At 45.4% G+C, this 22,029-nt stretch overlaps 2 protein-coding genes across 4 annotated transcripts in view; one reads left to right on the plus strand and one right to left on the minus strand.

The window, feature by feature from the left end:
* The window catches only part of SIMC1 (SUMO interacting motifs containing 1), an 80,410-nt gene extending 74,423 nt beyond the window's left edge, over positions 1 to 5,987 (plus strand). Inside the window, exon 10 of one of the 2 annotated variants that reach the window (XM_078447042.2) lies at positions 5,140 to 5,987. In XM_078447042.2, the coding sequence (XP_078303168.2) occupies positions 5,140 to 5,186 (47 nt within the window). In that variant the 3' untranslated portion in view covers positions 5,187 to 5,987. Of the gene's footprint in view, positions 1 to 4,623; positions 5,109 to 5,139 lie in introns of those variants that run through there. The other variant, XM_078447037.2, reaches the window with a different exon arrangement.
* KIAA1191 (KIAA1191 ortholog) lies at positions 5,586 to 20,565 on the minus strand. Of its 2 annotated transcripts, XM_060635078.2 has the most exons (9): positions 20,347 to 20,565; positions 18,714 to 18,826; positions 18,341 to 18,427; positions 15,303 to 15,481; positions 11,882 to 12,008; positions 9,613 to 9,737; positions 7,502 to 7,608; positions 7,168 to 7,310; positions 5,586 to 7,030 (listed from the first exon to the last, which is right to left on the minus strand). In XM_060635078.2, the coding sequence occupies exons 3-9, from the start codon at positions 18,366 to 18,368 to the stop codon at positions 6,822 to 6,824; spliced, it is 918 nt and encodes a 305-aa protein (XP_060491061.1). In that variant the 5' UTR covers positions 18,369 to 18,427; positions 18,714 to 18,826; positions 20,347 to 20,565; the 3' UTR covers positions 5,586 to 6,821. The 2 variants fall into 2 exon arrangements, with proteins under 2 accessions (XP_060491061.1, XP_060491062.1); XM_060635079.2 differs by lacking the exon at positions 18,341 to 18,427.
* Positions 20,566 to 22,029: the final 1,464 nt, after the last annotated feature.

The following is a 22,029-nucleotide window of genomic DNA, read 5'->3' on the forward strand; positions in this document are numbered from 1 at the left end:
TTTAATTTTAGTTAGTTTACATACAGTGCAATTTTGGTTTCAGGAGTAGAATTCAGTGCTGCATCACTTACACACAACACCCAGTGCTCATCACAAGTGCCCTCCTTAGTACCCATCACCCCTCTAGCCCATCTCCCACCCAAGGAATCCATTTTCATTACAGAATATTCTTCTGCTTCTAAGAAAGGAGAGGAAAGCCTTAGACCAGTGTATATTGACCAAAAATAAATGGAGTATTCCAGGGCTATTTTATCCTTAACATTCTCTCCACTTTCTTTGGAGACCAAGAGTTAAGGAGAAAAAAAATATTTAGAACCAATAGTTTGGAAACAATGTCCTCCAAAGAAGACAGCTAAATGGTACCCTGAAATGTTCGGTATCATTGTCAGGAGGCTTTTTCCTGTGAGGGCTCCTTAATCGTCTCTGCCCTCTGCAAGTGTCTGAGGACGATGTTGAGGGCATTTTGGGTCAGCCTGAGCTGTCCAGCTCCACGGATAGGAGAAGAAGGGAAGAGGGGGAGCTTGCCCTTTGTTTAGGGGAACATCTTAGCATGGGAGAAGAGAAGAAGGAAGACTAGTAAATTCACACAGACTGGCTTATATAATCCAATAACCTGGTAAAGAAGAGTATCATCCCCTTTTTATAGATGGGGAAACAAAGGCTGAGAGAAAATTAAGGTGCAGAGCCAGGATTCAAAGGTCTGTCGCCCAGTCTGTGTGCAGTGAAAACACACTGGAAGGAATTATTATTCTGTGAAATCACTGGGTGAGATTAGAAGGTGAGATTCTAAGGAATTTCCAGCCCCCATTTTCTAAACTGTCTGTACATAGTTAAATTACTTTTGTACAAACCCTTGACCTTGGGGAGAAGTATATCCTGAAGCCCCACACTTTGTAAATATTTCAAGGCAGAGCAGCCCCACTGAGATGCTGGTGTGCCAGATGAGCTCACATTGTCTGGCTAAGAGAACCCGTCCCATCACACCCCCACTTACATAGCCATGCAGCTCAAGTTTGAGCCTCAGCACAATTACAAATTGCTTTATGCCATGAGTTTTCCTGACACTTGTGAATAGTTTATACCTCTTATTTTGAAGCTAGGAATGCTAGGAATTTAAACATACAGTATTTAAAGGAAGAAAAACACATGCTTTTCTGAATTCCACTTGGCTGGACAGGTTAGCGGGATGGCCCGCAGAAGTCCGATCCCAGTTCATTCTGAGGAGAGAGACACATACAGCCTTCCTACAAGGAGCCCTGTCCAAAGAGGGGAGAAAAGCAGATGCAGGCAAGATCAGTTCAATTCATATATTCATGCAGGCAACAAATACTTACAAAATGCCTCCTGTGTGCCTGGCTCATTGGGAATACTTCAGTGAATAAGACCGACACGGCCTTTGCCCTCACAGAGCTTACTGTCTAGTGAAAAGATTTGATCCTACACAAATATTCACACAAGTAACATATAATTACAATTAACATAAGTGCTCTGAAGGAAAAGAGAAGTACATAAAATAGGAGGACGTAATCTATTTTTGGAGGGACCCACAAAGGCTTCCCTGAAGAAGTGATACTTCAGCTGAGATAAGAAGTACTGGTGTTAGCAGGCAAATCAGGCAAAGTTTTCCAGAAAAAAAAAAAAAAAAAAAAATAGCACGTCTAAGGGCCCTGAGGCAAGAGGTTGCTTAGTGAGTCCAGGGAGCACAGAACACACTAGTAAGGCTGGAATGTAGAGGGGCGCCTGGGTGGCTCAGTCGGTTAAGCGTCCGACTTCGGCTCAGGTCATGATCTCGCGGTTTGTGAGTTCAAGCCCCGCATCGGGCTCTGTGCTGACAGCTCGGAGCCTGGAGCCTGTTTCGGATTCTGTGTCTCCCTCTCTCTCTCTGACCCTCCCCCGTTCGTGCTCTGTCTCTCTCTGTCTCAAAAATAAATGTTAAAAAAAAAAAAAAAAAAAAGACTGGAATGTAGAGAGCCAGGGGAGAATAGCACGAGATGAGACTAGAGTGGTAGATAGGGCACAAAGGGCCTTCTGGGCCATGTTAAGGAATGTCAACTGATTCCAAGAGTGAAGAGAAGCCATCAAAGTGGTTTTGCATAAGATTGTTCCGCCTGGTGTGTGGCAAGTAGTTTGGTGGAGGACCAGGCAGGTCCCGGAAGGGGTCATGGTGGAGAGGACGTGGCTGGTACAGCAGGGAAGGCAGTGGATGGAACAGAAGCACTTTGAAGATCCGTTTGACGGGGCTTGGGTGACTGAGTCTGAAGGCTGACTCCAGGGTTCTGCCATTACTGACATGGAGATAAATGGAGAAAGATCTGTAAAGAAGATAAGCTCAGTGTGACAGGTTGGAGATTCCTGTGGTGATGGCGATAATGAGGGTGAGGAGGAGGATGATGATAAAATAATAATAGTTAACCCTAGTAACCTGATCCAGGAACTAATAATAATAATACCACCAGCCAAAATATCTTGAGTAAGGTATTGTGCTGAACCCATTACATAAATCACCTCACACAGTAATCCCAGCAGCCTCTGATATAAGACTTACTAAAGCATGCTTACTGAAGCATAAAATCCAAGGCCTTTGCCAACTGGACCAGAATGGCCGAAGTCCACTGGCTGAGAGCTCCTCCCCCTTGGATAGTGTTTGGATGGAAACAGCTAACATTTGCTTCTTTGAATGTGCTGTATTACCTTAATGAACTCCAAACTCTTCTCCCCGCCTCTGTTCAGCCAGTTCTTTCCATTTTTTCCAAATCACTTTCGTATTTTTCAGAGTAGCACACGCCTTCAGAAAACCACATTTTACTAAAAGGCTTTTGCCCCCCTACAACCATTCTCCACCAGTAGCAGAATAAAATGGAGGACACTCCCTGGCTTACAACCCTCCAGATACTTCCATTTGCTCTTCAAGGCCAAACTCCACATTGTTCTGTGGTCCAGACTGCCTTCCAGTCTCCTCTTTTACTGCTCTCCCTTACTACCCAGATTTTACCTCTAGTTCTCAGAACAAGCTTTGTCCTGCCTCGGGGCATTTACAGCTGCTGTTCTCGTCACCTGAATTGCTTTTCCCCTAGGCCTTTGCAGTTGCCTCCTTCTCACCCTTCAGGACTCAGCTAAGAGGCCCTCCCTGACTAGAGTGGGCTGCTTCCCTCGTTCCCCCAGTGCCACTATCACGGCATCTGATTTATTTCTCTGATTGTACTCACCAAAACTATAGTTGTTCTTGACGGCTGGTTTACTGTCAGGATCTCTGCAAGTAGAATGCCAGTCCGTGGGGGCTGGGCCCAAGTCTAATTCCACTGTATCCCTGGAAACTAGCCCAGTTCCAGATGCATAGTAGGTGCTTGCTGGAATTGTTGATTGAACGCTGAAAGGGCCCTGAAATGACACCTCAAGGCAGTTTTGCTTCCTGTGTTACCTTTTTGAACACTCCATTTGTTGTATTTGTTGTACTTTCTTTTCATATTACAGTTAGGCCTGGTGCCGTAAGTTTAGAGGGACTTTACCTGGAAAGTTATCTGAAGGTTGAGGAGAAACATATTGAGCATATTATTTGAAAATGTAACCTAATACGTTGCTTAAAAATAAGTTTATTCTGTGTTTCCCAAACTTCTGGGTACAAGGTAGTTCGGTCCTAATAACCCTGCTGGCAGAGATGCCATTATCCCCTTTTCACAAATGAGATCGAGAAAATGATGCTCTAGTTAGTGCACACTGGTGCATCCGGGAGTCCGCAAGTGCTCAGAGCTCTCTTCGATCCATTTGCCTTAGCCTGACCTGTGCTGCTTTGCCTGAGCTCCATGGGCTTCCAGAATCCTGTTGGGGCTGATCTGTGCATTGGGATGACCCACCTTTATAACCTCTTTTACTTTTCCCTGTTTTTATTTTTGGACCTACAGAAGGGTTGAAAGAGAGGTTCAATGAACACCTATTTTTACCTTTTATGTTGATTTAGTAGCTATTAGCATTTTGCCACATTTGGTTTATCTGTTGATCCACCTAAATACTTGAGTTGAGAGTAAGTTGCACCATCATAATTCTTCATGTAGGGGCGCCTGGGTGGTGCAGTCGGTTGAGCATCCGTCTCTTGGTTTTGGCTCAGGTCATGATCCACAGGGTTGTGGGATCGAGACCCCGTATCAGGATCTGTGCTGAATGTGGAGCCTGCTTAAGATTCTCTCTGGGCCCCTCCCCGTGCTGGCTCGCTCTCTCTGACTTAAAAAGGGGTGCCTGAATGGCTCAGTCGGTTAAGCATCTGACTTCAACTCAGGTCATGATCTCATGGTCCACGGGTTCCAGCCCCACGGGTTCGAGCCCCGCATCGGGCTCTGTGCTGACAGCTCAGAGCCTCAAGTTTTCTTCGGATTCTGTGTCTCTCTCACTCTCTGCCCCTCCATCACTCACGCTGTCGCTCTCTCTTTCAAAAATAAATAAATATTAAAAATAAATAAGCAACTTTAAAAAAAATGGGAGTTGCCACAGTTCCTCAAATAGCCTTTGAGTCGTACCCCAGTAACCAGTCTCTGCCCAGACCCTACCTGCTAAAATTGCACTTCATCTTAAACCATAAAGGGGAGTTCAAAGCAGTTCAGAACAGTTCAGTGGACTTTTTCCCTCTTGCAGAGCACTTACGGAGTTCGGTGATTGATCGAAAAGACTTAATCATCAAAAGGATTAAGCCCAAGCCCCAGCAGGGGGATGACATCACGGTGGTGGACGTGGAGAAGCAGATCGAGGCCTTCCGCAGCCGCCTGGTCCAGATGCTGGGGGAGCCGCTCGTGCCGCAGCTCCAAGACAAGGTGCACTTGTTGAAGCTCCTGCTCTTCTATGCCGCCGACTTGAACCCCGATGCAGAGCCTCCTCCCAAGAACTGGAGCAGCCCCTGAGGTCCTTCTAAGCACTGAACACCAAGAATACCTCCCGAACTCTATCTCCAACTACTTGGAAGTTCTAAAAGTATCTGTAGTGAAAAATCTTAGAGGACCAAACCTATCTATTTATCTGTAGGTTATAATGACTTTCTAACTCTTTAGTAAATATCTTTTTTTGATATCCTATCCTAGCCTGTTCTCGAATATGGCTTAAATATACAAGGTGTATATATTTTTTAATAAATTATTTATACCTTTTTTGAAACAGGTAATACTATATGCACTATGTGTTTACCATTTCCACTCAATATGTGAAAAAAGAATCCCTCTGCTGAACAAATTCTGGACATCAACGTATGTCATTCAAGGTACTGATAACCTGTTTCGAAAGAGAAAGATCTACTCATTTCTCCCTGATGGAACACAAACATCCTATTTTAGAGCTGTTATGTTGCCTATGAATTTGACTTTGTGGCCAGTCTGTTAAGATCTAATGTACTGGGGGGGGCGGGGGGGGGGGGGCAGCAGAAACAAAAGGATTGAATGTGTTACAAATAATTTGATGTTAAAAGGATCCAATAAAAAGGCACTGGTTTTTCAAAAGAGCAAGTTTACCATGCTTAGGTTCTATGACTGCGAGTAGGCAGAATGTAATAACAACTCTCAAAAGGACCAAAAAAAACCAAAAACAAACAAACAAAAAAGCTATCCACGTTTGAGAAAGCACTAAGGATTTTTATTGTCAAAACAAATAAGAAATACAAGCATACAGAACAGAAGACACAAATAAATTAATTATTCTGATCATTTTAGACTCCAGGGCTTCTCTATGGAAAGGTCAGCCCAGGTCCTTATGGAGACAGGACACTATCCAAAATAAAACAAAACAGTGGGAATTTGAGACTGTGTTTAGAACAATGACTGAACATATACATGGTGAGAGGAAAAATAAATGTTCCTCAGTAACTTACATATTTATAAAAGTATGCAGCTCTTTGTGGGGGACAATGATTTCATATAGAAAATTTTTAAATTCTTCTACCTCCCAGAAAAAAAAAAAAAGTTTTATGCTTCGCCTGAACAAGAAAATCAAAATGGAAAAAAAAAAATTCAAAATAGGGTGACACTGGTTTCACATGAACCTCAATGACTATAATCTAAATGTAGGTACCACCTTCCATACTAAAAAAGTTTAACATCCATTTATCTATACCAAACCAGTACACTAAATTTCCTCCCTTAGGAAGTTTTCAACCGAATTGTGAGTTACTCTCATTTTCAAAGCGCAAAAAAGGATATGCAAGACTAGTGTTTGCTCTGTGACACATAAGAGAAGCATCCCTCCAACAGCACTGGCCAAAGAGGCGCTCCGGCGATGAGTGGCTGCAAGATGACATGATCTGTAAGGCCTACCGAAAGGCAAGGATGCTCCGGTTTCAGCATAGGGAGAGGGGTCCCTGCCGAGTCTGGCTCAAATAGATCTCAGGTGCCCCACGGACAAGGCTGGAACACACAGAAGTACACTAGTCAAGAGGGCCAAAGTCTAAACTAGCTCGTGAACACATCTATTTCATGGTTTCTCCATGCACACGTGTTGATAGTGGTAAAGACATCAAGAAGCCCCAGTTCTGGACCAACACAAACATTATTTACCTAGTAAGCAGTGATCAAAGTTCTTGTCTAAGGTAAATGATACAAAAATGGGTAATGAGGTCCCCCATACATCACTGCTGGGATTTAACTTTAAACCGTACAAAATGGCTTCTTCCACACAAGGATAAGCTTTGCGCTAACATTCCTCAAAACCCAATTATATCTCCAGCTCTAGCCTCGGTTTAAGAGGTTAAAAAAAAAAAGAAAGAAAGAAACCTTTCCTATGTCAAAGCCAAGGTAAAAAGAGAATTGGATACAAGATATCCTCTATCCAGAGTCCCTGGAATACAAAGAGCTCTAGAAGCCAGTGGGTGTGAGCACATTTAAGTCACGGGGTTTGAGATTGTGGGTCCGTGGCGGTTGTTTCTTCCCTTCTACCACTGGGATGTCCATCTTGGGTGGCTTGAAGGTTGCTGGATCTTCAGCCATGCGGGTGGCCTGGGCACGGATCAGTTCCATCGGAGAAGGTTTCTGGGCTCCTCTGTAAGCCTGGGTGGCAAAACCTCCTATGGAAGTAAACCAAAAAGTAAATTATTTCAAAATTAGTAGCAGCTCCCAATATACATGGTAAAATGCCATCCACATGGGTTTTTTTTGTTTGTTTGTTTTTGGTGTTTGGTTTTTTTTGAAGGAGCTGCCTTACCTGAATCAGACTTCTGGAGGGATCTTGGTCCAAAGAGGCTCCATTTATCTGCCAAGTTTCTGTCCTTGTCCCCACTTGCAGAATCCATGGGGCCAGGATTTGGGCCAGGTAAGGCTGTGGAAGAACCAGAAGTGAACCAGCCTCTGGAAGAGAAAGAATAAAGCATATCCTTATATCCCCTTCTGACACCTCTAGAAGCGCCTCATGCGAAAAGACTAGAACTGTCAGCTCCCCCGGCTCCCTCTGAAACCACAGGCTTAAGCTCCAATTTCACATGCAGCACTAGCTTCCTGGAAGCACGATGCAGCACGAAAGGCTCCCAGCAAGGGCTCACCTGGACTTCTGCTTAGGGGAGGAGTGCGGGGTGCTGCTGGGGGTGGACTGGGCTGAGGCCGGCTGCTTCTCTTCTCTTGTTATCTCTCCACTCTGTAGCTTTAATTTCTGTTCAGATGGGTGAGAAGGGACTTTTTTTAAATGACAGCAAATAACAAAACGGCTAGTTTGGGTATAAATAACTTGGTTCACACTTTAACCTCAGGCAAAAGGAAAAACATTAATAGGTAGAATAATTTTGATTATAGAACAGATATTTGATTCTTCTGTACTAGACAGAATTCCATCTTTAGGAGAATGTATTCATTCTGCAACATATCTCAAATAGTTCTGTATTAAATACCGCAATAGAGCTTTTGCTTTCAGAGAAATAATTTTCCCACTTGCCAGCAAGTGAAAAACCAGAACACAAGCTATAGGCCTTTTTGGCCTTTTAAGGAGGCCCTTGAACACTCATGCTGCTTCTCCTACCAGGTACAAGCCCCGCCATTCCCGGTGTCTCAAAGCCAAGACTCAGGCATGCTACTCCTCTCCAGCTAAATGCTTTTATGTGGAGCCTGCCCCTTTCCCTTCACTGGGGAAAGTCACTCTGGGCTCCTAACATGCAGACTAGCCGTCTCGGAGGGGAGAGACAAGTCTACTTTTCAGTTCTTCTAGATCAAGGCCCGCTCCACCACCACGGTCTCTGTGCGCCATTATCTAGCAAGCCCAAGCTACATTCCAAACAAATGAGCATGTCTAAATGTTCTCCCACACTCAACATGTCAATTTATGTAAGCTGGCATTTCAGCCATCCTCACGTTCTACTCCTGTGGCCAAGATGCAGAAAATGGGCCAGCCAACTGGAAAAAATGCTCAACTGGAATTCTGACTGACACCTATCCTGGAAAGTTCTCAAAGACGGACAGTGCCCCTCTCCAGAAGTATCTGCCTTGTCTGAGAGATTAAATGAGCCACCAACCCAACCCTGATGCCCTACAGCAGTGGTTTTTAAACTTAGGGTGCAAAGAATCATCTGGGATGCTCACTGCAAAACGCAAACAGTCAACAATGTCCTATATCCTTACCCACAAGCCACCAGTACCATATACAGTGCATCATGATCCTCTTATGACCCCTTAAGGAACCAGATTCCCAGACAACTTCGGAATATGGGGGGAAAAACTCCGGGAAATAGGGAATCAGGAGACTTTGAGTTCTAGTACTGTGACTGGTTACATATATGACCTTGGGCCTCAGTCTCTTCATTTATAAAATATGGAGAACAGTATCTACCTCCAAGGATTAATACAAAGACTAAGTGAATCCAAGTGCTTCATAGATCACAAAGCACTATTAAGTGCCACCTAGTAGTCCCCGGCAGAAAATCCCTTGAAACTATGTCATTCATACAATTAGTCATTAACCTCATCAAAAATTATTCTTCATTCATTCCAATTTTAGAAATGAAAGGGCAAAAACATTTCAATTCTACCTGTGATTTTACTATTTTAAAAACTAGGGGAGCCTGGATGACTCAGTCGGTTAAGTGTCTGACTCTTGATTTCAGCTCAGGTCATGATTTCAGTTTCTGGGTTTGAGCCCCACATCGGGCTCCGTGCTGACAGTGCAGAGCCTAATTGGGATTCTTTCTCTCTGCCTCTCGCTCATACTCACTGTCTCTCTCAAAATAAATAAAATTTTAAAAATAAATTAAACATAGAGCATAACGTTCCTTTCCCGCTAAACTGTTGAGACTGTCCGATTCTCTTCTCTCCCTCAAAGCGTCACTCTGGTACACAAAGTACCCACTCCACTGTTCATAACGTGCTCAACACACATCATGTGTGTAAGCTCAGAGTCTCATCTGATCCCCCTGACCACAAGGCAACAAGGCAGATACCCCCACTTTACAGATGGATAAGCAGAAACCAGAGGCTGAGAGTTATGGAGCTCTCAACCAGAAAGTGCCACCACGGGTGGGACTAAACCAGTTCTGAAACGCTCACCCAATTCTGTCCACTGCTCTCCACAACCCCCGGCTGGCTGCTCTGGTAACTTGTAAGCCACATAGCCACATCTCGAGCTATGAGTGAGGAGGGCTTTCTTAACGTTCCTAAGAGACGAGCTTACGTGGAGTGCTTCTGCCACTCGCAGGTACTTGGTCTCCTCGGTGGTAAGGCCCTTGTGGGGTGTGTAGCCAGCATCTCTCAGCCCTGCCTGTTGCTCAAAACGCTGAATGCTCTCCTGGGTCTGTTCTGGGAACAGAGGAGATGATGGTCATGCCCATCCCCCTCTCCCACCACAAACTGGGGGAGATCTACACAGATGTCCGCTGTTCTCCCCAGAAGCAAGAGACCACACTGACCATCTGAGGAGGAGGGGTCCCCCAGACGGGCATCACGGCAGCAATGCTGAACCTCATACAAAAGTTCTCTAACCAGAAGGAAGCCTTCCCTCACACCAAACTAAAATAGGTTACTCCTAAAGGGACGGCCGGATCACCTGCAGGGAAACACTCCTTACCTTCCTTTATTTGTGCACGGACGGTTTTTTTTTGTGTTTAGAAATGCAACATGGAGAAGGCAGCTGACATTCAGAAGTGGTGCAAGTTCTCCAAGCGTGGAGCTTCCCCAGACTCCCCACCCTCATTACTCCCACAGAGACCTCTACCAAAGAGAAACGGGCCACATTTAGGCCGGATGGCAGCAAGGTCCCAAGTAGATCCAAACCACAGAGAACATGCCTTGACCTAGCCAAGGTCTGCTGATCCCACGTGTCTCAAGTGTGAGATCAGCCATCACGGTGCCCCGCAGAAGACACAGGCAGACTCAGTGTTAGGTCAGTCTGACCCGTTTATCTCATCAGTAAGTCAGTTAATCTGCGGTATGACTGACAGCTGCATTTTTGCTTCATCTGTACACACACTACAAAACACACCCCTTCATACAGGAATGTGGCAGCTGGGGACCAAAAGCCTAGACACCAGATGTCCTTTATGAGTTAGCCATTCCCCTTCTAAGGAACTATTTTATTATCATCAGAAATAGAAGCAAAAGGAAAACAAATGCATAAAAATGTTTTCCAATTTTGCCAGGTGGCCACCTGAAAATTTTAAAAGCAGGAAAGGATTTAATGAATTACAGTTCACTAACACCAGGATTTTAAATGCAGAGGGTTTTTTGTTGCTTTTTCTAAATTTAAGACTAGAACAACAGCAAAGTTCATGGCATTATTAGTTGGGCAAAACAGAATGGTATGTCTATACCTGTGATTACATAAAAACTTGCTCAAAAGTGGAAGTGACTAAACCAAACAAGTATCTGAGTGACAGGAGCACACTGGGCTGTTAACAACATTCTGCACTGGTGAGAAATGGGATCATCAATAAAGAAGTTAATACTGTGCTAAGACAATGACTAAGCTTTTCTAACGCCTGCCACGATACCTTCTCAAGCTGGCAAAATACAAGTGGTAGTTGCTGATTCAAACAGTGCCTTTATGTAGGAATAAAAAAAAAAGTCCAAGGAGGAGTTTGGACTTTGGGTTCTTAGGTGAATTCTCCAAGAACTGCCCGAGACAAGCGGATGCCCTCCTGGAGCAGGTAAACAAAAGCTTCCAACTTCAAAGCCGAGCCTACCAAGGAGCTCTGTGTGCTCGGCAGAGCCGCTGCTGACCAGCAGAGCTGTGGATCTAAGAGACGTTAATTAACTTCCCACAGCAACTAGAAGGGCCCTCAGAACCAAAAGTTTAGTTAATTTGTTACAAGGTTTTAAAAGGGAAAGAAGAAAAAAAAAAAAAAAAGCTAGCTCTCATTTCTGGTCTCATTAGACCCACAAACCACACATTCCTAAGACGATAAAGATGTCTGAGGCACCAAACTTGCCTCAGGTCCAGGAAGAGAAACAACTTTGAGCCTCTCAATTAAAAACAAGAAGTAGTAGTAGTGCAGGGCAGGTGGGAGATGCCTCAGCGTGTCACCATCTCCAGGACGGCCTGAGACAGCCACAGCAGCAGCAGCTCCCAGCCACTGAGCACTGGGGCCAGCTACACCTCCCCTCAGCCCACCAACCAGCTGCCTCATCTCACGGAGAGGGAAACAGTCTCGAGAGTTAACTAACTGGCCCGACGCCACACTAATGGATATAGGAAAATCAGATTGTATCAGCAGATCAGCAGCGATGCACCCAAATCAACTGAGATGCTCAATATTTGGCAAACCTTCCATTTAAATGATCTTCAGCACCGACGCCTCAGCAGCCAAGCTGACAAGGGCCAGGCACGGTCAGGACATGCCATGCTAAGGCATGGGAGTTTGCAGTATCCCCCACAGCTAGCTTGTAGGAAGCCCAAACTCTCCCCGCCCCTACTTCATTCTATTCTGAGGATGAAAAGTGCTTACTTGTGATCAGAGAATTCATGATGACATGAGTAGCTTTAGCCTTCACCACAGGGGCCTTGTCCACACTGTCAGTGGCCGATGACATGGTCATGGCAGGGGAGGAGACACTGGCCTCCCCTTCCTCCGCCTGTTCAAGAAAGGTAAGGAGGAGCTTGAGCAGGGCAGGGGAGTCACACACCTAAACTTACTCCTTTGGGGAAGAAGTTACCCAAATACCTTTCACCTGACAGGTAAGGAAATATCTGAAAGGGGGCTGGTTATCTCCACCCAATTACGTATGTATTATCCACAGTGAAAATACACAAAGACATTATATGAATAGTCTGAATTTATAAAAGTGGGAAAGCCGGGGGCGCCTGGGTGGCTCAGTCAGTTAAGCATCTCTTGACTTTGGCTCGGGTCACGATCTCACGGTTCCTGAGTTCAAGCCCTGCATCGGGCTTTGCACTGACCACGCAGAGCCCACCGGGATTCTCTCTCTCCCTCTCTGCCCCTCCCCTGCTTGTGCATGCTCATGCTTTCTCTCAATAAATAAATAAACTTTTAAAAAAATAAATAAAAGTGAGAAAGCCAGAATTTGAGGATTTGAGGCCTTCTACCTTCCCAGCCTCTGTCTGTACAATATACTATACTATTGTGTCCCTAAGAATGCAGGAGAAACATTACTAAGCCCTGACCATGTCCCAGTCACTATGCTGGCTTTTGTTTAAACACTGCATTTGCTAGGTGGTTCTCAAACTTTGCTGAGCATCAAAATCCCATGGAGGACTTGTTAAATAAAGATTGCTGGGCCCACCCCAGAGCTGATTCAACGAGTCCGGGGAGAGGCATGGGGGGGGGGGGGGCTCTCAAGAATTCATGTTTCTGGAGCGCCTGGGTGGCTCATTCGGGTTAAACATCCAAGTCTTGATTTCAGCTCAGGTCATGATCTCACGGTTCATGAGTTCGAGCCCTGCACCAGTGCTGACAGCTCAGAGCCTAGAGCCTGCTTTGGATTCTGGGTCTCCCTCTCTCTCTCTGCCTGTCTTCTGCTTGTACTCTGTCTCTGTCTGTGTGTGTGTCTCTCTCTCTCAAAAAGTAAATAAGCATTACAAAAAAAAATCATGTTTCTAACAAATTCCCAGGTGATGCTAATGCCGCTAGTGCCCAAGACCACAGTTTGATGCCCACTGCTCTAAAGGTTCAAGTAATGATCTTTAAAACAAATCAAAAATGGGGACGGGGGAGCTGGGGAAAATGGGTGATGGGCACTGAGGAGGGCACTTGTTAGAATGAGCACTGAGTGCTGTATGTAAGTGATGAATCATGGGAATCTACTCCCAAAGCCAAGAGTACGCTGTATATGCTGTATGTTAGCTAACTTGACAATAAAGTAAGTAAGTAAGTAAATAAATAAATAAATAGCTCCTAATCTTTAACATGAGAAAGCTGAGACATGCCACCTTCTGTAATCCAGACACCATGCTCAGGACTACCAGGAAGAAGAGAACTGGGTTTATTCTTCATTCTCTGCTTCTCCAAAAGAATTGAGGAGAAAGATGGTCCAAAAGGAGGAGAGCAGAAGAAAGTACTGAAATGCTGCATCCCTGTTACAAAATGGGATTTCTAGCTTTTAGCTGTAACCCTATTTGACTAAAAGGGACCTCTACTTCCTCACTTGGAGCGTGGTTGACTGTTTGGACACGGGGAGTCAGGACAAATGAAAGAATGCATGTAATGAGTCAAATCAAGCTTTCTTTTGAGAGAACAGTTGTTCCAAACTGTCAACTTTTCCAGCTGGGGCAGGCTACAAAACTGGGAGCCCATCCCTTGCCCAGTGGAGTAAGCAGCAGCCTTTAGGACAGAAAGGGTGTGGCCCTTCAAAGCACCATCAGAAGCCAGACCCATTTTCTGCCCTTGTCCCCCGAGTGTGCTGCTCTGGCCTTGAGGCCAGGCTGCCAGGCCCTTTCCCCCTGGCGCTCTTGTGCTTTCTAGACTAAATGTTTTCTCCTTCACAAATGACTGGGTCAGATTTCAGTAGATAACTGATCCAGGGAGTTCCCCCCAGAGCTGCAGGGGACGCTTTTGTAGACCGGAGCTCCCTATTTTGAGAGCTTCCTGTGGGAGGGGGTGGGCTGGGGGCCTCATCGGAAAGGAACGATCAAATACAGCTCTACCCAATGAAAGTTAAGCCAGGAGTCACAGTAGCAGATACATACCTAACGTGTCAAGCCTTTTAATGTTCTTTTATTTGATCCCCCACAACACCTCCATGACATAAAGTATTCTCATCTCTCAGATGAAGACACTGTGACTCGGGGATGAAGCTGTGTTCCCAAGGTCATTGCTAGTACATAGACCTTTACGGGATTCACACCCAGGTCTGCTTAAGCAGATGCGTACTGTGCACTTCCTGCCAGGCCCTGAGCTGTCACACAGCTCAAAGTTCAGTGAAACTAGCTGCAGGTTAAATGGCCTCATGTGAACTTGGCAGGCCTAGTTTATTCGGGCAACAGTACCACCTTTCTTGTGTTCTTGATGGCTGGAGAGTCAGAAGCGAGGGAGACGCAGCCCCTGCAGTCAGGAAACAGGTCTATAACAAGCATGTGAGAACCTATGAAGCCAAACTACACAAAAGGGCTGGAGAGCAGATCAAGGTGCAACGAGGTGTGTGTGGGGTTATGTGTGCGTGTGTGCGTGTGTGTGTGTGTGTGTGTGACAGGTGGGCCTTAGGAAGGAGGTGCCCTTACGGAAGATAGCAATGGGAAGAGGCATCTGAGGCAGGAGGAACCGCATGAGGAAAAGCACAGCATGTGTTCAGGAAAGAGCCACTTTTTCTCCTAATCACTCAATGAAAACTTTTTTGGAAATCTACTTCACGCCAGGTCCTCTGCTAAATACTACAGACGGGAGTATAAAACTGGACATGGCCCCTGCCCTCAAGAACCTCATGGAAGGTGATAAAAATCACGTAAAGTTTATGACAGGGGCACAGCAGAGAGCTCAAAGGGCAGCAGGATGGAGGAAAACCCTCCCAGAAGAGATGTCTGAGCTAAGATGTATCGGGCAGCTGAAGTAGGAGGAGGGGTGGGAGACCAGGACGGGGGCTGTAAACGGGACAGGGACTGTAAACATCCCAGCAGTGTGATGCAAAGACTTAGAGGCATAAGATACCCATTAAGTGCAAGAAATCTTAAATAATTTGCATGGTCGGATCACGGAGCGGGGAGATGACACAGCAGAGTCTCAGGTAAGAGAAGACACAGCCATTCTAGTTTGAATTCATAAAAAAAAGAAGGCCCACCAACTCCAGCTGAGGCACTGAGAACATACAGGGGGCTACCCAATTCAAAGGGTGCCAAGAGCCACTGAAGGCTTCTGGAACAGACGAAGGAAAACGAAAAGGTTGGGCTTGCCAGAAGCAGTCAGTGGAGTCAGATACCTTGGCGAGGTGCTGATACTTGCGCTCTGGAATCACTGGCTTCCAGGGGATGCTGCCCATGTCCGATGGAGGAGGAGTCATGGGCGTAGGGTCCTCGAGGGCATCATCATAGCTGAATGCCCGGCGGTACATCCCGATGGGCAGGGACATCTTGCCTAGAGGCCCACTAGGCTCTAGAGCTAAGAACAGAGATACCTGTCAGGACGAGTTCAGCAGCTGAACATACTAGTATCTTTAAATTAATCTTTAGGCAGGAAAGCTCTGAAACACTCTCCTTCTGGGACAGAGCAATAGCTTGTTCTGGAATAGCTAATCCATTCAAGGAAAGGTAATAGTACTAAATCCTTCCTTTATGCCTGATGCTTTGAATTCTCCACTTTACCCATCCAGAAGCCCTAATCCATGTTTATGGAGCAGAAAAACAAACTTCAATTTAAAATTACCTGAGTAAGGTCATACACCTTCAAAGTACAGTTTGGAATCAAAACCCAAACCTGATTTCGAAGCTATGTTCTTTATGCCACAGAAGCCACCCAACGGCAAAGCCAAGGCTCTCAATTCATGTAGGACTGAAGATATGCAGTTCTTGTTCCCATTTGATAGATAACGAAACTAAAGCCTACAGGTAAAGTGATTTGGCAAAGCTCATACAGAAAGTAGCCAGCTGGGGCACAACCGCAAATCTTCTGCCTTCTTTACCTACTCTACCAAAGAAAACAAGAGTGCCATGATAAGAAATATTACGGGCACCTGGGTGACTCAGTTGGTTAAGCATCTGACTTCAGCTCAGGTCATGATCTCATGTTTCATGAGTTCGCACCCCACGTTGGGCTCACTGCTGTCAGAGCAGAACCACTTTGGATTCTCTGTCCCCCTTGCTCTCTGGCTCCCGCCTCCCACCCCCCGCCCTGCAAAGTAAATAAATAAATAAATAAAACATTAAAATATATATTTTTTTTTTTCAACTTTTTTTTTTTTTTTTTTTTTTATTTGTGGGACAGAGAGAGACAGAGCATGAACGGGGGAGGGACAGAGAGAGAGGGAGACACAGAATCGGAAACAGGCTCCAGGCTCTGAGCCATCAGCCCAGAGCCTGACGCGGGGCTCGAACTCACGGACCGTGAGATCGTGACCTGGCTGAAGTCGGACGCTTAACCGACTGCGCCACCCAGGCGCCCCTAAAATATATATTTTTTAAAAAGATATAATTAAAGCATTTCCTGTCCAGGGTCACCTCTAGTTTTGAGTAGTCTGTGTGATTTAAACAGCAGAGCCAATTTCCATCACAGAAATTGTTGACAACCACTCTCATAAAGCACTGCCGACTGATCCTGCCATTCCTGTCCACTGAACTCACTGGCGGAAGGAATGTCCCACTGTGACACAGGCACCCTACTTCAAGGGCACTCTCAGTTCTGCCAGACCAGGGAGCAAAGTTCATGTTGTTTGTTTGCTAATCCTTTCACTGCAGAACTGATGTCCAGATCCTACCTTCAGCATGACATTTTCCTGCTTAAAATTATACCATAACTCTCTAAGACACCAACTTCAATGGCAGGAAGTCCCAAACCAGCAAAGACACTTCATTTAAACAGCAAGGGGAACAAGCAGCTACCATTATTATTAACATTAATAATAATTACCAACAAATCCACAGAAATAAAGAATCAGTGGTTGCCAGGGACTGGGATCAAACAGATGAGAAGAGATTGCTAATGGGTACAAGGTTTTCTTTTTGGGGTGGTGAAACGCTCGGGAATTAATTGGTGGGGATGGTTGCACAACCATGGGAATATACTAATCACCACTAAACTGTTCACTTTGAATGGGAATTTTACGGCATGTGAATTACCTCAATTAAAACAAACACACAAGCAAATAATAATTACCAAATACCGTTCCTTGCCAAGCAGTTACATCCCTCATCTCACCTAATGCTCATTAAGCAAATATTCTTCCCATTTTCCAGCTCAGGAAACTGAGGCATTGAACTTAAGTGACACCCAGGTAGCAAGGTGGGGAGTGCATCATAGATCTAAGCCAGTGCTCACACTCTATGTGCAACACTCCATCCTCCCCACACTCAAACTTTAACCTAATGAGTGCAACCCTATAGCCCAGATGGTTACAGGGAATTTATGTGATCACAACAATGATGAAACACAAACTATAATGCAAACTGATGATGTTAGAGACCAGAGACAGATCCACATCGGGAGACGTGGGGGAGACTCCTAATAATCCACCTAATTTAGGAGCAATTTCAAAGTATCTTAAAGACCCCTCTTAGCAGCCATCCCAATAGCCCTTCTAAAAATAATACTAAGTCAGCTAAAATTTACTAGGAAATATATTCCTACAGATAGAGACCAAAAAATTGAGCAGCACATGTATATTCATCACTAATTTTTTAACTCACATTTTCACATATGTTAATCTTCACAGCAACCTTGAAAGACAGGCAGTATCTCTTTACTGAGAATCAAAATTTGAGGGATTCAGATCTGATTAAAAATCACTGGTCCTTCCCACTAAAACAGTCCTAGGAGGGATCAATGACTTTAGTAACCCAGAAGGTACTGCCCTAGAGACCCAGGACTCATTAGATGTTGCTGTGAGGGTTTTCACGACTGCCCAAATTTAATCTGCCTTTAAATCAGGCTGGTGCCTTTTTGCCCGGACCTCCATTCTGCCCACCCCCATCCCCTCAAAAAAGGGGGATAGGTACAGTCATTTTTGGTACATACTATTAGAACTACACAACTTATTCTGAATTCTTATTTGATATCTGTAGGAAAGTGACAAATTTGGTATATGCTTAAGTGAAATGACTGTACGCTTATGAGTGAGGGTTTGGGTTTGTACCCTGGCTGGGTAGTTAGCAAGATAATATTTAAACGAGGCCAATCTATTAAGTTTACATACTTGCCTGGAGGCAGAAAGTAACCATTAATATATGGTTGAGAAAAAAATTGGTTTCTATCTAGCTTAAAACATTAAGGGCAAAACAAAACTTTATCAAAAAGAATTAAGTTTACCAGGCACTTCTGGTTGTCTCGAAGCCATTGAAAGACTGGGATCCAGGTGCTTTTTCTATATAGAATTCGGAGCTGAGTGCCTGCCACCTAATAAAAATAACAAAGGGCATTTTCTTACAGTGAACACAAAAGAATAGCTCCAATCCTGTTCTTCTGACAGGCACACAGTTTTACAGCTTGTTCACAAGGTTGAAGCACACTTCAACCTTGGTTGAAGAGCCAATGGGTGGGTGACAAACATACAAACATGCCAAAGATGACTTAAAAAAAAAAAAAAAAAAAAAAGGATAAAGTCAAAGGTCTCACCACACTCATGGCTGATCTTAACACCTGTGATATGACAAAGACACACGTGGTGAAAAGGTCACCTTACCAGAGTGAAATGATGTGACGATTATGCTGACAGATAGGTATTAATGAGGAACATTGTCCAGCTGCTGTGAATTAGCAAAGCTGCTTGGGAAGAGTCCATCCATTTCAGAGGTTCTACGAATAACAAACAACCAGCATTGGTAGAGCCCTTCAGAGTCTGCCAAACACCTTCCTATACATTCATGTATTCCCCACAACCTTGCAAGAGTGATTATAAACATTTCATTTTTAAGGAAGTTAGGACCCAGGGTCCATACAACTTAACCCACAGCAAGGAGCTATTTACCATAATGGTTAAACTCATTCTTTGTTGCCAGCATTAACATTCTATTCACAAGCATTTTCTACTCTGCAAAGCGGGCACTTTCTATCCCCTATAATTTTATTTATTTTTTTTTTTTAATGTTTATTTATTTTTGAGACAGAGAGAGACAGAGCATGAACAGGGGAGGGGCAGAGAGAGAGGGAGACACAGAATCTGAAACAGGCTCCAGGCTCTGAGCCGTCAGCACAGAGCCCGACGCGAGGCTCGAACCCATGGACCCTGAGATCATGACCTGAGCCGAAGTCGGACGCTTAACCCACTGAGCCACCCAGGCGCCCCAATCCCCTATAATTTTAAAAGAAGGAAACTAAAACTCAGGAGATGTATATATGTGATTTGTCCACTGTCACAGATAAGTGGCCCATCTGCAAGGCTGATAGTTTCACCCCCATTTTACAGGGGAATTAAAACAAAGCCCTTGGGGGCACCTGAGTGGCTCAGCTGGTTAAGCATAGGACTTCAGCTCAGTTCATGATCTCACAGCTCTTGAGTTCCAGGCCCTCCTGGGGTTCTGTGCTGACAGCTCAGAGCCTGGCGCTTGCTTCAGACTCTGTGTCTCCCTCTCTCTCCGCCCCTCCACTGCTTGCGCTCTCTCTCTAAAATAAACATTAAAAAAAATATTTTTAAAAAAGCCCTCAAAAAGCCAAGTTATTTGCTTTTCAACTTGCTACACTGACCCTCTATCCTGAAAGCTCAGAGGACAAACTAGTTAGTTCTTCATTTAAAAACATCGCAGAAACCAAAGTTCAGCATCCTCCGGGTCCAGGAAGCATTCCGACCCACATACAGCCCCTTCCACTTCCCCTTCCCCTTCCCCTTCCCTTTCCCCATTCGCACTCCCCCGCAGAGTTCACGCTGCTCCTGCACAGGATACAGAACAAAGCCACAAGGATTTGAAAGGCCAGGTCTGACCCAACCCCCCTCCCACCCCGCAAGTCTAAGAAAAAGGAGATTAAGGCCGCGGCCTGGCACAAGCCGAAGGTTCCCCAAGGGCAGGGCAAGGCAGAGGCATGGGGTGAGGGCTAGGAGTGGGGTTTCTGGGCTAGGCCAGTCTGAGGAAGCAGAGACCAGGCCTGGTGCGGGGATGCAGGGGGATCATCAGACAGACGTCCCACTAGACAACCCTCCCAGAAGGTGGGGCAAGAGAAGCTAGGGGCTGTGGGGCCGAGCTCTGACCCTGGGTAGGGGACGAGGGCGAGCCACGGAGAGGCCCTCTGCCAGCGCCTCGGTGGAGGGGCCACGGGCACGCCCCTCCGTATGCCCGCAGGACACAGACCCAAGGAGGGCCAGGCCTGGGCCGTCTGGTTACCTGTTCTTCCGCCGCCGCGGGGCTGCCTGCGGCCAGAGCTCCGGCACTAAAGAGGCTCCGAGGACCCCTGTCTCACGAGACGCTGTGGTGCATTCGGGACCCAAGCCATGGTGCGAGCAGCGCCGTGCCTGTGGAGACACCGAAGGCCTCAGGCACCGACCTAGGAGCACTGGCCGGCAGCCGACCGGCAGCCTTCCTGTAAAGCCTTCCGAGGTCTCGTCACATCACGCGAGACTTGGCCCGAGAGGGCCTCGGGGCATGCTGGGAACTGTAGTCCACGGTCCAGAAGGCCCCACAACTTCAGCCGCACCGCGAGTTAGGGGCGGGGCGGGGCCACAGTTGCAGGTGTGAAACCAGCCAGTTCCCAGAGGAAAAGCCACCCTTTACCACCATTCTGTGCTTTGGTCTATGACAGGCTGAGAAAGATGGAGGTGCCATTGCAGAGTGAAACCCTGACACCCGTTTCAGGGAGGTTATTTTGAGGCCCAGAGAGATGAGAAGTCACTTAAAGAAGTGAGCCTGAGCCAGAACCCTCTTCCAGAAATAGATAGGTTATGCAGGGTTCATACTAACAGCACAACCGAGAAGAGCTATCCGCCGCACCTGCTCTCCCCTCCATAAGACGGTCCTAATATCATGTCCCTTTTACACTAAGGAAAGTGATACTTGGAGAGGTGCCAGCTCAAATTTCACATCCTGAAGGAAGACTTCTTTTTTTCCCCCTAAGTGTTTGCAAATCTGACAGAACAACAAATTTGAGGAAGTAAAAGAAGATGGGGAAAAAATCTACCTCCGTTTCTACCCCACGTCCAAAGCTTGCCATCAAGGCTCTTCTCAGGAGGGCTCTGAGGGTTGGGGGTGGGTCTCACATTTAGATTTCTGCATTTGACGTTTGCTGGGCCTACTAGTAGGCCTGAGAGGCTTTGCTCCTGCGACTTTAAATGTGAGTGACATTACCAAACCTCTGTGAATGAATTCAGGTCTTTTATAAATTCTATAATTAGCTTATGAATAACACAATTACCTTGCAGTGTGGTTTGTGTGTTAAAAGTGTTAATTTGTTAATTTGGAACTTTTAAAATATGCTGTAATCTTTTTCGTTCTGCAGAAGCAAAGCTGACACGTTGCCCTCCTCCGTTAAGAGGATAGGCTGCACAGAACATTTCAGTCAAAAGGGGAGAAACAGGACTTTTCACCCTTCTATAAGTGATAATGATCAGTTTGTTCTTATCATCAAATAAATTAAAACTAAAGTCTTTCCTGATGTTCTAACACAACTTTATCCCTGACCTTTAATGGTACAAATTTCTGAACCTATGGCATTATGTTGATATCATGTAAGAAAATTGCTGTTTCCCACAAAAAACCAGACTGTAAACTTTCAACCTTTACGATCTTAAGGAGTTTTCCCCCTTTAAATGGGTGCTGTATTTTTTATACCTCTCTCTCTGCCCCTCTCCTGCTTGTGCAAGAGCACATGCACACACGTGCACACACACACACTCTCTCTCTAAAATAAAGGTAATAAATAAATAAATAAATAAATAAATAAGTGCTTTTGTCTCTGAATTGCCTTTTTGCACCTCCTTGGGCATTTCATACTTTAACAAATTTGGAGCTTCGAAAATTAGAATTGACCAGGACCTCTCTTGCATCCACGCTGGATGCCCCAAAGCATCCTAT

Source organism: Panthera onca, chromosome A1, assembly GCF_046562875.1.
Source record: "Panthera onca isolate mPanOnc1 chromosome A1, mPanOnc1 haplotype 2, whole genome shotgun sequence".
In the NCBI taxonomy this organism is placed as follows: Eukaryota; Metazoa; Chordata; class Mammalia; order Carnivora; family Felidae; genus Panthera; species Panthera onca.

Bases quoted from the DNA above. Each gene is read 5' to 3' on its own strand.
- KIAA1191 (XM_060635078.2), bottom strand. From the start codon at position 18,368: ATGGCTTCGAGACAACCAGAAGTGCCTG. The intron at 9,738-11,881 runs GTAAGCACTTTT...CTCTGTTCCCAG, and splicing joins CATGAATTCTCTGATCACAA to AACAGACCCAGGAGAGCATT. The intron at 7,031-7,167 runs GTAAGGCAGCTC...TTACTTCCATAG, and splicing joins CCTCCAGAAGTCTGATTCAG to GAGGTTTTGCCACCCAGGCT.